This window comes from Numenius arquata, chromosome 19, assembly GCF_964106895.1.
Source record: "Numenius arquata chromosome 19, bNumArq3.hap1.1, whole genome shotgun sequence".
NCBI lineage: Eukaryota > Metazoa > Chordata > Aves > Charadriiformes > Scolopacidae > Numenius > Numenius arquata.
This window is the reverse complement of record NC_133594.1, coordinates 1,620,237-1,634,655: the sequence shown is the minus strand read 5'-3', so window position 1 is coordinate 1,634,655 and position 14,419 is coordinate 1,620,237. Positions and strand designations below refer to the sequence as shown.

At 50.7% G+C, this 14,419-nt stretch overlaps 1 protein-coding gene across 5 annotated transcripts in view; it reads right to left on the bottom strand.

The window, feature by feature from the left end:
- The window catches only part of NSMF (NMDA receptor synaptonuclear signaling and neuronal migration factor), a 46,078-nt gene extending 39,791 nt beyond the window's left edge, over positions 1 to 6,287 (bottom strand). For 3 of the 5 annotated variants that reach the window (XM_074161157.1, XM_074161159.1, XM_074161158.1), the window contains exon 1: positions 6,181 to 6,287. In XM_074161157.1, coding sequence (XP_074017258.1) covers positions 6,181 to 6,287 — 107 coding nt within the window. The remainder of the gene's footprint in view (positions 1 to 6,180) is intronic. The other 2 variants (XM_074161161.1, XM_074161160.1) reach the window with 1 other exon arrangement.
- Between the last annotated feature and the right edge of the window lie 8,132 nt (positions 6,288 to 14,419).

Sequence of the window (14,419 nt, the reverse complement as noted above, 5' to 3'; positions counted from 1 at the left end):
ATGGTGATTTTCACAAAAAATGCTAAAATATGATGATAAAATCTAGTCTGTAACTAGTTCAAAAGCTCCAAGAGCACGTTTGCTCATACATCATTCTCTCCATTCATCTCTCTGCCAATGTCCGAAGTTGATCTGTCTGCCTTAAAATCTGAACGAACCTTGTTCCACAGTGGAAATGGCGTCACTCAGAATAAGCGCCCGAGTTTAAAGGAGCTGCAGTGTCTCTAACCTCACTCTTCTGTATCCCCCAGCAGATGAGGTGGGAGGATAAAACCCCAAGCGCCGGAGCTCCCAGAGAAGAGGCGATACCCAGACCTCTCCTCGCAGGTCAGAAGCACAGTCAAGGATCACATTGCTGCCCGGCCCAGGCTGAACCCACAGTTCTGGCACCACTGTCCCATTTCCACTGCTCTCGGACACCACAGGCCAACCTAAGAGCACATGAACATGGACGCTTGATCACAATTAACTAGCAGCAGCTAATGAGGTAATGAAGCCTGCACAGTACAATGTGCTGCGGGGGTTTTCCAGCCAATTACACTGCAAACTTCAGACTAATTTTTTTGCCTATTATCTCAGTGGTTCCCTTCTACATTCCTGCTTCCCAAGTGCTACCGGCTTGTCCTTGGCCGTGCCTCAGCTGATCTCCCACAGATGTCTGCATGTGCCCTTTGCCAAGGGGACTCTGCTGGCCACAATGGCTCCTTATGCCCAGTCTCCCCTTGCCAAGCCCTGTGTGCTCCTTTGCTGCCCTCGCTGTGCTCACAGTCACCCCAGTTTACCAGCATCTCCCCGTATCGTCAGCGTGCCATTTCCCCGCTCTCTTTGGCTGCCCACTTGATCCAAATAAAGTCAGAGCAAACTTCAAACGCATGGTGTCTGCTCTATTCATCCCATTCTTTTCTATTTCTTTTATCAACGCACTGTATTGACGTAAGCCACACAACTGTAGTTTTCTCTCAGCTGAGTTTTGCCTCCACTATCACAGCCCAAGAGAGCTCAAGCCCCATCGAGACTTCTGAAGGCACTGGACAGAAAACCCTTCAGCCGGGCTCAGAGCAGAGACACCTCAGGATAATTTAACTGGCAAGAGATAAAAAAGGAAACTTATTTCACATAAATGTGATGAAGTACAAGGTGCCTTACAGATACAGGGGCCGATGAGCTATAACCCTGAGTGTATGACACTGCAAAAGCTGCATACAAATGAGCAGGTAGTACCGCGAGGTAATCAGCTGACGACACGGCAGGTTTAGCCCTGACTCATCTGGAGAGAGGTTTTCATTTTAGTAGCAGCTCAGACCTGCATGTTACAGTGTCAGCACAGCTTGGTCTAACAAAGGGACATCATCCAGGGACCACAGCCCTGGTACACGGCGCTGCTGAGTCTAACCAGTAAAGGCAAGAGAGTTTTCTCTGCCATTGCCTCATAGAAAACACCACCATCTTCTCCAGCTTCTTCTCCATCAAAATGACTTCAAGAGCGCGGAGGGTGGGATGGGGCAACACAACCCCAGCAGCAAAGGCAGCTGCCCTTCCGAGGGCATTTTTCAGTACTCGCTGTGCCTTAGATGTCAAAGCCGGATTCGGGTCTGGAAGAGAAACTGAATGAGATTCTGTGAAGCAGCATAGATCTAGACATACATTTGCTAGAAGGAGGAAAGCTGCCAAATAATAAAGATCTCAATTACGACGTGATGAGCAAGGAATAGCCCTCATGTCTCTGAAATAATCACATCAACAGGATAAAAGGGGCCCTGATGCATACTAGCTGCTATGAGAAACTGATACACGCTAATTTATGCAGTCCACCAAACTGATGCTGAACTGAGTGAAGAAATGTGTGTACTGAGACACTCGGAGACACACAAAAGACCTGAGATAACTCCATGTAAAGCACAGCAGCGGGCTAAGCAAAACCTGCACTAGTCAGGAGTATTACATGCAAAAATAAAGAACACCCACCACCTTCTCGTGTTCCTTCAGAAGCAATGCCCAGAGGAGCTGCAGCAGGAATCTGTTGTGACAGCATCTGACAGTGCTGCATCTCAGGAAAACAAGAGAAGAGACCTCCTGCATCATCAGGACCTACGTCCTCCTACAGCAGCCACCCTGCTCCTGTCACCAAGCAGGTAGGGGAACGCTGCCAGCACATCCACAGTTAACGGCTCAGCCATTAGAGACTGTTGACACCTACCTTGTTTAAACCTAATAGTAACAATACCCTGACAAAAATTAAGTTTTCTGAAATGTAGGGAGATGGTAGCTGGAAAAAAATAATTTTAAATTTTGAAATTTTGAATTCTCACTCTCAAGAAAGGGAAATGGGATGTCGGCAATGGATCTTAAAGTGAAAGACCCCATAGTCCTGGAGGAATTTATAGTCACAAAGCTTGGACGGAAGAAAGGACAGAGTAGGAAGTTGTTAAAACAGGTAACCAAAGCTTGAGCGAGTTCGTATCATTCACAGGAAAATTCATAAGTGGAAAAAAGGAATCTAGACTATATGAAGAACCCTGATCTAAGCCAAAAATTGCTCACGCAGTAAGAAACCTGGGATAAGGAACGCATTCAAGTACCTCAGCATTTTGTCATTGCAAGATTTACCCTTTCGCAGCAATTAACGCTTCCTGGCCTTGTTTAATCCCACTCTCGAGCCCCCTCCAAGTCAGAAGAGAGGGAATGAGATCAAATTCCTCTTTCTCTGCGGGGTATCATAGACTAGACACCAAAGTCTTGAAATTGGCTAAGATGAACCACACGCTCGACTCTAATATTCCTTCTGCTAACTACAGAGATGGTTCTGGAACACCCAGCGAGAGTCTCATGTCTGTGTGCTCCCACTATCACATGCACCCAAAGAAAAGGCCAGAGCAACACAAAGCAGAGCTGCAGGAGAAGACTTACTTTATCAGCACATTTTGGGGTGTCAGTATTGTTCCGTAGGCGTCAAAGCAGTAAGGACAAAGAGAGCTCATTTCTAAAGGTTTTGGTCCATCCGTGCCCTTGACACCGTGCTGAGGAAGCCAAGGAGCGCGTGACAGACACCCCATGGGCCAGGAACCCCGAGGAGAACCTACACAAGCCCAAAGCGCAGCAGCCAGGGAGCCACCAGGAGAGGGGCAGCACCAAGGTCATGACTCAAGGACAACTGCGTCATCCCTGCCTTTGGGCTAAAAAGGGCAGACTGGAAGAAAAGCACAGTACCACAGTGAGACCTCACATATGAGCGCTTCAAACCCGATCAGAACGGCAGCACTAAAGCCTCAGCCGCCTCCTGGGCGCTGGACACAGAATCAGCGCAGAGTTTTCTGCTGGTCTCTCAGGAGAAGAGAAGACCACAGAGACCAAAGTTAGCAGCCTCGCAGATGCTCTCAACAACACCAGCACACAGCAACTATGCCATTATTTTCTAGGAAGCTATTAAAAGGACCCAGCACACAACAAACTGCATGGAGCTTAATTAATTCTCCTGGGACAGGAGGCTCCCCTGAGCGGCTCTGCAGAGATTTTAATTTAAGAATCTAGGGAGCTTGCACCTCTGCTCAGATCCCATTACTCGTGACAGCAAACAAACGATGGTCCCTGCTCAGTAAGACAGTCAAATGCACACATACACGCTTCAACCACACATAATAAATATACATCAGCAGGCACTTGGACTTGCAGCAAATTTCAGGAGGTGATTTTACCTCTCAAAAAGAAAAGCCGGGAGAAATATGAGCAGGGCAGAGCTTAGGAGGTACAGAGAAACAGTCCCAGGGCACCTCCTCCTGCAGCACGAGGACAGGATCCCACGGCTGCCTACCTGAAGCCGCAGGGGATGCGATCATTGCAGCAGTGCCACCCACACAGGTGACCCAAGTCCCCAGCCCTCTCAGGAAGGACAGAATATTATTTGAAGCCTTATCTACCATCCTGCAGAGCGTCCTTGCTGTGCATGAGTAAGATAAGGATGTGCGGGATACGTGGAGTAGGACCCAGGGCAGAGCAGAGGAGCTGTGTGCTATGTGCTCCAGGAAGCCCCAAGGAAACCTTTCAGCAGGTGGGTCATCACCGCTGTAGAGGTTCTGAGGGTGGCAGAGCCCTCACCAGGCAGGGGCTGAGACAAGCCTGGAGTGGCAGGATGGAGACACAGCGGCAGCACTTGTCCACACCGGCGCCTTTTCTGTGCAAAGAAGCAATGCTGGGAGCTCCTCAACAAGTTCTTTGCCCTCCCCAAAGGCTTTTTCGATTAGGCATTTCTAGAGCAGGGCATGAACAGGGAGACACAGAAGAGCACCCATCCTGCGCCATGGTCTACACGACCAGACACTCCTCAAGGACCTTATGTTCCCCAGCCCAAGTCCACTCAGCTGACTTTTCTGGTCAAACCGCCACAATTCACACCACCAAGAGACACCTCTGAGCTCCCACACAACAGCAGCAGCAGTTTGTCAGCAGTTCGAGCAGGCAGCAAACCACCTCCTGGACCCTACACAGTTGATGCTGCTTGAGCAGCATCTGCCCACCCTGGTGTGAGCTAACAAGCCATTGCGTTCAAAACATGTTAGTCGCTCCCAAACACCCACACCACCATTTGAAATCTTCCCGATTAGCAAATACGTTGTTTGTGTGACTGGCTGTCTAATCCTACTGCCAGAACACCATTACAACAGTTATGGTGCATTCTGTGTCATTTCTGTAATATCCACCTGGCTGACAACTGCCAGGAAAAATCCCACTTCCAGGTCTCTGAATGCCGCTGAAAGCGCTCACGGTTTCGTTACTGGTTATGAACAGGGTACATCACAACGTGGGGAAAAGTTCCAGGCTCTGCCCGGACACCTTTCTCCAGAGGCACTCCAGACTTTGAAGGATGGATTTCTTTACAACACAAACACAGAGGAATATATAGACATTTTTGGATCTCTCCCCTTCAAGCCGCAAGACTACCTTTCCTCCCAGCACAGCAGAGATGCCGTAGCGCCGAGTTACAGCCACAGAGAGGTGACTGAGATCTCTCAGCAGCGCAGATCGAGTCCTACACATGACTCCGGGTTATTCTAATGCAATTCTGTCTAACACAAAGGAGGTGTTATATAATGCAGCTGAAAAGTTTATTTCTTCCTTTTTTTTTTTTCCCAGCAGCAAAGAGCTAGTTCCGCTGTAGCGGAGGCACTGACAGCCCTACCCCGTTGCACAGCTGTGCCGTGGGAGCAGCCAAAAGCTGCGCCAATGTCCCCAAACAGTCACCGGGTGATCGCCGTGACACTTGCACTGCAGCGTGGGAGAAGGGTCGACTCCATCCCTCTGGGCAAAGGGCACGGTAGCAAAGCCCATCTGCAACAGCTTTTCAAACCCAAGTACAACCGAGCAGCATTTTCTAGGATCTCCCATGTTTGATCCTAAAAAGCACTGGAACCAGACAGTAAGTGAAATTCTGCACAAGCAATATAAAAACGTAACAGGCATGATACGGAACCCAAATCTTTTTTAAGCGGTCAGTGTAGCGGCTTGGGACACTGCCAGAGAGGGCAGAAATGGTGGGTGCAGATTTTCACACAGCAGTTTGCCATTCAAAAGCTCAGGAGCCTTTGACGAAAGCCGCTGACTTTGCCCTCGGACAGCCAGCCAGCATTTCAGCCGAGGAGAAGCCACCGAGGGCACCGACCACGCTCCCAATCCCCCAAGATTAGAAAGACCCAGCCCTGACAAATCCACTCCTGACCTGCTCCCTGCCAGCCCGGCAAATAGAACCCGCGGGTGATGCGAGCGGCAGGGACACCTCTGGGGACAAATTGCCTCTCCCAAGGCCGAGGGTCCGCTGCGTGCGGGGGGAGCGCGGTCGCCCACAGTCACCACCCAGCCGCTTTTGGGGGGCACCGCAGCAGCGGGTGAGGGGGACACACCGGCGGTGTCCCGTAGGGACAAACCGGGGTCCCTCCAAAGCGCTGCCACTGCCGAGCCCCGGGGGGACAACACCCTGCCCCGATGACCCTGCGCTCCGGCCCTGGGGGACAAGCTCCGGGGTGGTGCCGGCCGCCTCGGCTGGTCCTGAGGGGCTGGGGGGGGGCCTTCCCCACAGCTCGGCACCCCGACGCGGCCGGGGGCGGGCAGGGTCCCCGACACGGCGGGGCTCCCCGAGGCGCCGCGGCGAGGCCCGCCCCCGGTCCCCCGTCACCCACGCCCGGCACCCACCTCACTTTAGCCGCCACCGACGACATGGCCTCGTTCCTCAGCGTCTTCCTTTTGGACACGGCTGTGCCCATATTCGCGCGAGGGGGAGCCGCCGGGGGAGCGCTCATCGCACGACCCCGCGGCTGCCCATGCCGCGGCGGGGCCGGGTGCCGGGGCGCGCCGCCGCCCCTCGCTGCCGGGCTCCCCTCAGCGCCCCGCCATGGCTCGCCGCCCCCCGCGCCCCGCCGCGCTGCCCCCGGCGAGTGCTGCGCTCCGCTGCCGCCGCTGCCGCCGCTGCCTCCTCATTGACTGCGGCAGGAGGGAGGGCCCGGGCGCGGCCCGCCGCCCAGGAAGCGCCGCTATATTTGGCCGGCGGCTCCCTCCTCCGCCCCCGCCTCCCTCCCGCCTGACATCATGGCGGGCCGGCCGGGAGCGGGGCGCTGGCCCCGCCTGAGGTGGTTGCCTCGGCCCGGGGACCGAAGGGTGGCTGTGTCCCCTCCCGCCCCCGCGGCCATGGGAGTCCCGCGTTGGCCGCCCTCCTGCCCTCCCCTCCCCGGTCCCTGCCCGCACCTGAGGGGAACGGCCATGGGGGGCGGCTCCCTGTGGGCTCCCCTCAGGAAACAGACCGGCAGCCCGCACAAAACCCGGTCGTTTTGACATAAAACTACCGGTTGCCTTTGAAGGAACCAGTGAAAGGCTTTAGGCGCAGTTTGTTTTCCACAGCCGGGTGGTGTGTCGTGGTGATGGGGCGGTGGGTGGGGGCAACGGGGTCCCACTGCTCGACAGGTCAGGTTTTGAACATGGTGTCTCTGAGGAGACACTGGCCAGGGACAGTGGCTTTGTCCTCTCAGCTCGTGGTTGCCTACCGCCATGGTCCCAGAGCAGGTCCCAGGGTGGCATAGGAGTTGCCAGAGGTGGCAGAGCCATGAGGCACAGCTGGGTGTCCAGACACCTCTTCATCCCCAGTGTCACCTGCAAGAACAAACACCTTCCACAGGGTCATCAAACCCAGTGCAAGGAGATGATCGGCCGCTCAGTCAGCCAAGCCTCAGGAGGTTTTCAATTCATAGAATCACAGAACTCCTTGAGTTGGAAGGGACCTTCAAAGATCACCTATGCCATGGGCAGGGACATCTTCCACTAGACCAAGGTTGCTTCGAGCACCATCCAACCTGACCTTGAACACCCCAGTGATGGGACATCCATAACTTGTCTGGGCAACCTGTTCCAAGGTCTCACCACCCTCATCATCAAAAATCTCTTCCTTACACGCAATCTAAATCTAACCTTTTTCACTTTAAAAGCACTGTCCCTTGTCCTGTCACTACAGACCCCGGTAAAAAGTCTTTCTCCATCTTTCTTATAATCCACCTTTATACATTGAAAGACTGCAAGAAGGTCTCCCCGGAGCCGTCTCTTCTCCATCTGAACAATCCCAGCTCCTTCAGCCTTCACAGCAGAAGGGTTCCAGCCCTCACACCGGTGTCATGGATGTAGGTTTTGATCCCTAGGAGGGTTTGGAAAAGTGCTTTTCCTTGAGGAAGTATTTTATAAATCTGCTTTCAGGGTACCTGAGGGAGTGGGGGCAGCGAGATTTTAAATATCATTCACAATATATACAGAAAAAACACTTGGGTGGATCCTTGGCTCTGCAAACGAGTGCACGGATCCCAGGAATTCAAAGGGGTAGAAGTTTTATAGATAATTAAGCTTCCTACAAGCTTTGTGAAAAGGGGCAGCTGAAGGAGGGAGTGACAGACAAACAGACACACCTCATCTTTTCTGTACCTGGGGAAAGGCTGCAGCACGAGCTCACGTTTTACTGTCCTCCAGAGACTCTGCATGGAAGAGACCCAAAGTTTGGGAAAAGCTCCAGTCCTCTCTCTCCATAGACTCCAAAGTCAAATCTGCAAGAAAAAATATGAGGACTTGAACAAATTAAGTCTAACTGTTTGGTCTATTAATCTACAAATTGAAAAATAGAGCAATTCATGTAGAGAGGAGAAAAAAAGATGAATAAGGTACCCAACTACCCTGGCGCGTGTGGACACAAAGAGTGGGATGTAGATACCTCATTAGCTGGAATTTTATCATACACTGGGGAATTCACTGTGAATAAGAAACTTTCAGAAATGGACCTTCACTTAGACTGTGAGCGGAAAAAGTGCCATGTGTGCGAAATAAAGACGTCACTCTGCTTTTTCACTTAGACCAGCTGACCGAAGGAGAGGTGCTAAGTGACATGGGCTGCTCCATCGCTGCCACCGAGGGAGCTGGCCTCCGTGTCCTGCTCGTCTCTCCTCTTCCCACGGGGTTTTGTGACCCAAGTAGGACACACACAGCTCTGCTGTTACACGGCACTGAACAGAGCCTTCTTTAAACATTACGGTCTCAATCCCATGTGCTGATATCGGTGAACAGATTTTTAGGGCAGCTTCGCCTCAGTCCTGCGTGTCGGAAGCAAGTGTGGTAGAGCTGATGCTGCCCACCTAACGCGATGATGCCTTGCTTCAGACCATCAGAAACACAGAGACATGGAGACCTGAAGGTGCACACACAGACAAAAGAAAGGAGAAAAGAGAAACACAGGGCAATACTTTAAAAATAAAGTCAGCCCGAGCCTTTTCACTAAGCTTTCCCCCCCTTTTTTTCCTGTGTAATAAGAGGGGGAAAATGTTCTTTATTTCTACGTTTAAATATTTTGTTAGTAGTGGAAAATGCTATTCTTTAAAAATTCAAACAAGAAAAACCCCAAACTAACAGACAGGTCTACTCTATCCCCAACATATTCCCCAGCAGATCTACCTGGAAATACCCCAAAGCTGCTCACAGTGACATTTTTCATGTACGAAACAAAACCCAGTGTCAGTGCATTGGATTTCTTCCCACAGAAGATTACTCCCATTAAACTTCTCCTCATGACTATCCCCCCCCACCGGTTTTTGTTGCACAGTAACCAGAGAATTTCTACAACAGAAAATGAGAGAAAACCCATCTGTTTTTAGGGAGCACCTTAAAACTGTAGAGAACTTGAGCCTTGGAGGCAGTTACAGTCTCAGCGAAGCAGTGTCCAGCACTGTCAATTCCCAAAATTAAAAAGCAGGGATCGCTCCACCTTCCTCCTGTTTTCTGCCGCATTTGTGCCTCTTGAAGCTCTCTCAAAGTCTCCCTTGTCCATTCCCCAGCAAGATCTCGCTCCTTGAGGCTGGGGAGGGTCTAGCCCACTGTTGGGCCCACTTAAGGCACATTGGCTGCTCAGAGCTTGGCCAGATGGGTTTTGAAGACCTCCAAGGATGGAGATGCCACCACCACTCGGGTCCACAACTCAGGGATGCACTGCTCTCACAGGGAAAGATTTTTTCCATATGTTTAATGGGAATTTCCTTTGTTGCAACAAATGCCCACTGCTTGTTGATCTGCGTGGCCTTGAGAAGTGCCCAGCTCCATCAATCCATAGCACTCCACGGGCACTGGTCCATTTCCCTGCACTTTCCCCTGTTGCTCTCTGCTCCTTCCCTACCTTCATTTAAGGTTTTCTCCATAACTTTGGGTTTCTCTCAAGTATCTGGAGGTCTGGGTGACCCCAGTGTGGCACAGAAGAAGAGGCAGTCGGCCTCCGGCTCGTTGCAGCTGGAGAGATGCCTTTGCTTCGTGCTAGGAAAAAACGTCAGGCGAGCCAGGCAGACTGTTCTCCATCACTTCTCCATGGCAACAGGCCTTCCAGACGCATGCACGTAGGCAAACAGGCCGAGGAGGCAGGGAGCACCACGGTCCCTCCGCCCGAGCCCCAAACCTCCACTTGTGGGGCTGTCTCTGCTGAGCCCAGGTCATCCTCCGGGAGCACACCCCAAAACAGGTTCCAAAATAATCACAGCCAGTCAAAGAAATCCTTCCCTCCTTCCACCGGTGAAGGTACAATAGCCTGAAGCCCAAGCCGGTGATGATTTTTGTCCATATAAATGTGTCACACTTGAAAAGTCTGGTATCTCAGCATCCTCTCAGACCAAACACACATCTCCGTCCAGTGGGAAACCCAGAGCATTAGACCTGGTTAGGTCTAGGTCTTGGATCAGGCTGAGATGAGATGGCCTGATGATTCTCAGACTTTAAGGATACGGTCTTTTTATGTTTAGAAAAGCCATTTTTGTCTAAACAAGCAAAAGAATGTGTATCCTGACAATTTAAAGGCAAAAAGAGAAATAAGGCAAGCTAAAACCGGTCACAGGAACAACCTGCAAAAGGCAAAGGCAAATAATAGTAAATACTTCTTCAAACGCATCAAGCACAGGAAGCCTGTTGGAGTCTGGAGAGTCGGGAATTGGCCACAGTGCAAGAGGAGCATTCATAGGGGATAAGGTCAGAACAGAAAAACAATGAATATTTTGCATCTGTAGTCAGTGAGGGAAAGCTCAGAGAAGTTCCTGTGCCAAAAGTCATCTTTACATGGATGTGGCATTGGATTTGGCTCATATTCAAGTGTCAGCAGAAGAAGTTGAGGAATAAATAGCCGAACCAAAGAGTGCAAATTCACCAGACTGAGATGGTTCAGCTAAGTGCTCAGGAACTCAGAGATGAAGCAGTTTAATTACTTTATTGTAGCCTGTAATCACAGTGTGTAACACAGCCTGTGCATCCCAGAGCTTCAAGGTGACAAATGGGAAGGGTTTGGGGTTATTACAGACCATGAAGTTTGAGGTCCCTCCTGGGCAGACCGATAGAAATGGTAATAAAGTATATGATTAGTGCATAGTTGGATACATCTGAAATACTGGGAAGAAAAAAAAAAAGGTGTTTTTTCTTGATTAAAAGAATGCTTCATAAATCCATTGAGTCCTCTGTCAATGAGCATGTGGTATGGACTGCCTGGATTCCCAAAAGGTCTGTCACAGGAGTTTCTTACACAAAAACAGCTACCATGGGCTTAACAGAAAAGGCTTGAAATAGAGAAATAATGGGTTAAAGGGCTCTCAAAGAGCAGCTATCAATAGGCAAGGCCCCCGAAAGGAGGGAGTGCTTGAATGGAGCCCCACAGGGACCTGTGTTGGGGTCTGCTCACTTCAGCATATTCAGAAATAATCTAGAAAAGGAGTTGAAGAAAGGGGTGACCAAGCTTGCTGATGATGCCAAGGTATTCAGGCTCATAAATACATAAGACGCTGTGAAGAATTATACAAGGACCTCATGATAGTGAATAATTAGGTAATAAAATGGCTCAGGACATCCAGAGCAGATAATTACAGAGATAGGCACACAGGAGAAAACCAATCCCAACTTCAGTGGCACAGTACTGGGCTCTGCACTGATCCTTATCCTCTGAAACGGCCTCTTTTTCTCCCAGGTTCATGTGAGTATCATCCCCACCCCAGCTGTATTTGTGCCTCACAAACCGGTTGCTGGCTTTGGAGGGGGTACAAGCCCAGGAGGTAAAGGGAAGGGACCCAGCAGTGTGGTCAGTGTAAAACCAACACAAAGCAGGATGTTTAACAGGCCGTGTGGGATGACTGTAGTTTCTTTGGTCCAAATTGAGACGGGGATCGTTTGTGGTGCCTGCAGAAAAGATGGTGAGTTATTTAGTTACTGGGAAGGGCAGAAAAGAGTGGACAGAGTTTGAGGACAACAGCTATGGCCAACTGCAGTGGGCAGCTCAAGGTCTCCCAGGTCCCTCTGAAATATCATCTAACCACCTTCCCGCTTGGCCAGTTTAGTCACTTCAGGATGTTCCTGTTGAATTCATCGATTAGAAACTTCACTCTAATGAGGCACTGTAAGAAAATAACTTTCTCAACACTGGCATAATTAAAATTAGGCAATACATCAGGGAAGCAATATCAATAGCTAACAAGTTGGAGTTAGCCAAGAATAATGGTTTTTGCTTTGAGCAGATTCATTTGGACAGAGCTGTTCTTAAATGGCCAAGCATTTGACATCAGAAAATAAGAGGTTGTTTAAATGCAGTCCCAAAGATAGTCCTGATCACTGGATGAACAGGAATCAACCGGGATGCGGAGCACTCAACCCCAATGTTAGGCCAGCTCACCCCCAGCTATTTTTAGTAAAAGACCTAATCAGTAATTACCAGGGCTGGATAGAGCCTCTCAGCCTTTCTTTCTGTTATGTGACATGTCCCAGCCCTGATGTCCTAACGAGAGCAGTGTTAGGGGGAGAGGAATTCAGACCCCTTAGACCGTGGTCACTGGGTTACCTGTGCAGATTAAACCCTCTCCTCCACCCTCCTAAGTCACTGCACTTTCCCAAATCTTCTAATTTTGCCAGCATTATGAAGAAGCCAAATACTATTTTATATTACCTGCCTGCTCCTGCACAAGGCAGCAGTGTCCCCGGCAGGGCAATCCAGAAGCAGCCCTGGGCCAAACTGGAGATTTGGAAGGCAGCGTCTGAGCTTAGGTGGGGGTGAAGGATGTGGAAAAGCAGCCTTTCTATCCCAAATTTGGAAAAAAACATTCAAAAAAGGCCTTGGAGATTTACTTCCCATACATAGCCATAGTCTTGGGCGCATCTGAGGGCTGGTGCACCCTCTTGGGTGTGAAGGCCCAGCGTTGTCCAGGCTGAGTGTGGCTGGGAGGGCGCAGTGTGAGCTCCTGGGCTGGGCTTCTCGCACGAGGAGGGTCCCAGGCACAGAGAACCGGGGTGCGTTCCCCCCCAGCCGCAGAGCCGCTTCTCAGCCCCCGCCGACCTTCCAGGGGCTGGAGCAGACAATGACTCAGAACAGAAGCTCTTGCAGGTTGGGTCCAGTGGCAGCAGCCTGGCTTCCCACTGGGAGACTCCCATAGAAGAACTGAGTTGCCCTGGGTCCATCCAGCTCTGCAAGCGCAACCTGAAAGACCTTGCTCTGGCTGCCATTTGGAGAGACAGGAAGGCAATGATGCTGTGGGATCAAGTAGATCCCCCTCTACTCTGCTCTGGTGAGATCCCACCTGGAACACCATGTCCAGCTCTGGAGACCTCAGCATGAGAATCAGAATCAGAATCAGAATCAGAATCGTAGTGGTTGGAAGGGACCTCAGAGATCATCGAGTCCAAGAAGGACATGGACCTGTTGGAGCGGGTCTAGAGGAGGCCACGAGGATGATCAGGGGGCTGGAGCTAGATGACCTTTAAAGGTCCCTTCCAACCCAACACATTCTATGATTCTATGATTTATTTTGCCACCTTCTAGCCAAGAGCAGTGCAGGAGCCTCAGCAGCATTCTCTGAGCGGACATTAGAGATGGAGAGGACAGGCTTCAGCTTGGCACCACCATCCAGCAGCCCCTCTGGCCAGGCAATGCCTTCCCCTGCTCCCGCTGCACTGCAGCACCAGCACTGGCACGGCCCCGTGTGGGAGGCATCACGCTACTTAAAGAAAATTATGTTGCTGGCCTTTTCATTATGTTGCCCAGCAAATGTTCCCATGAAATATAGGCCTAATTATCTACCCACATTCAGATTACTCCAAGATGCAATTTCCTTCTACTCTGTGGAGTTTGCTTTCCTTCTGTGGATCTCATGATTGAAATACACTCAATTAGCTATTACTCTGCTGGCTGAAATCTTGAGCTGCCTTCCCGACAAGGCTGTTCCCTCTCGGTCCCGTTGGCATTACAACAGCCAGGTGACACAAGCTCACATATGAGCCACAGAGATGTCTCGCCACTCAGCCATGCCTGTTCTTTATTAGATTTGTATTGCAAATGGGGAGCCTAGTCAGGACTGAGGGCTTGAAAGATGAAGCATTGAACAAACTTGCCTTAAAACGTTGCCCCAGGAGGCTAAAATAATTTTCTAAATGCAAGCCGTGCCTTGCGCCAGGCAGATTGGAGCCAGGCAGACCCAGTCCCGTGCATACCCTTGTTAATATGCACGCACACCAATGATTAATGATGATGATGATGATGATAATAATAATACAGTTCGGACACTTAAGGGAGGACAGAAGCATGTTCAACCCCACCAACCATGTAGACCCTCCCATCCTTTCCCAAATCCCTCTATCCTTTCCCAAACTCCATCTTGAACACAACCAGAGTGTTCCCCATTGTGCCTTCCCACTCCCTGCATCCCCAGCCATGCAGTCTCCGCCTCGTGCCAGCAGAAGGCCTTTGCTTCTTGCTGCTAAAACAGTTTTCTGGCCATTTACTGAGCCTGAGAGCTCCTGAGCACCGATACTGGACAACTGTGCACAGAGTCTATAATGTTCAAAACCACCACAGGCAAGCGGAGCTGCCAAAGACCCCCCAGAAAGGAAGCAGCGGCAGCACGGG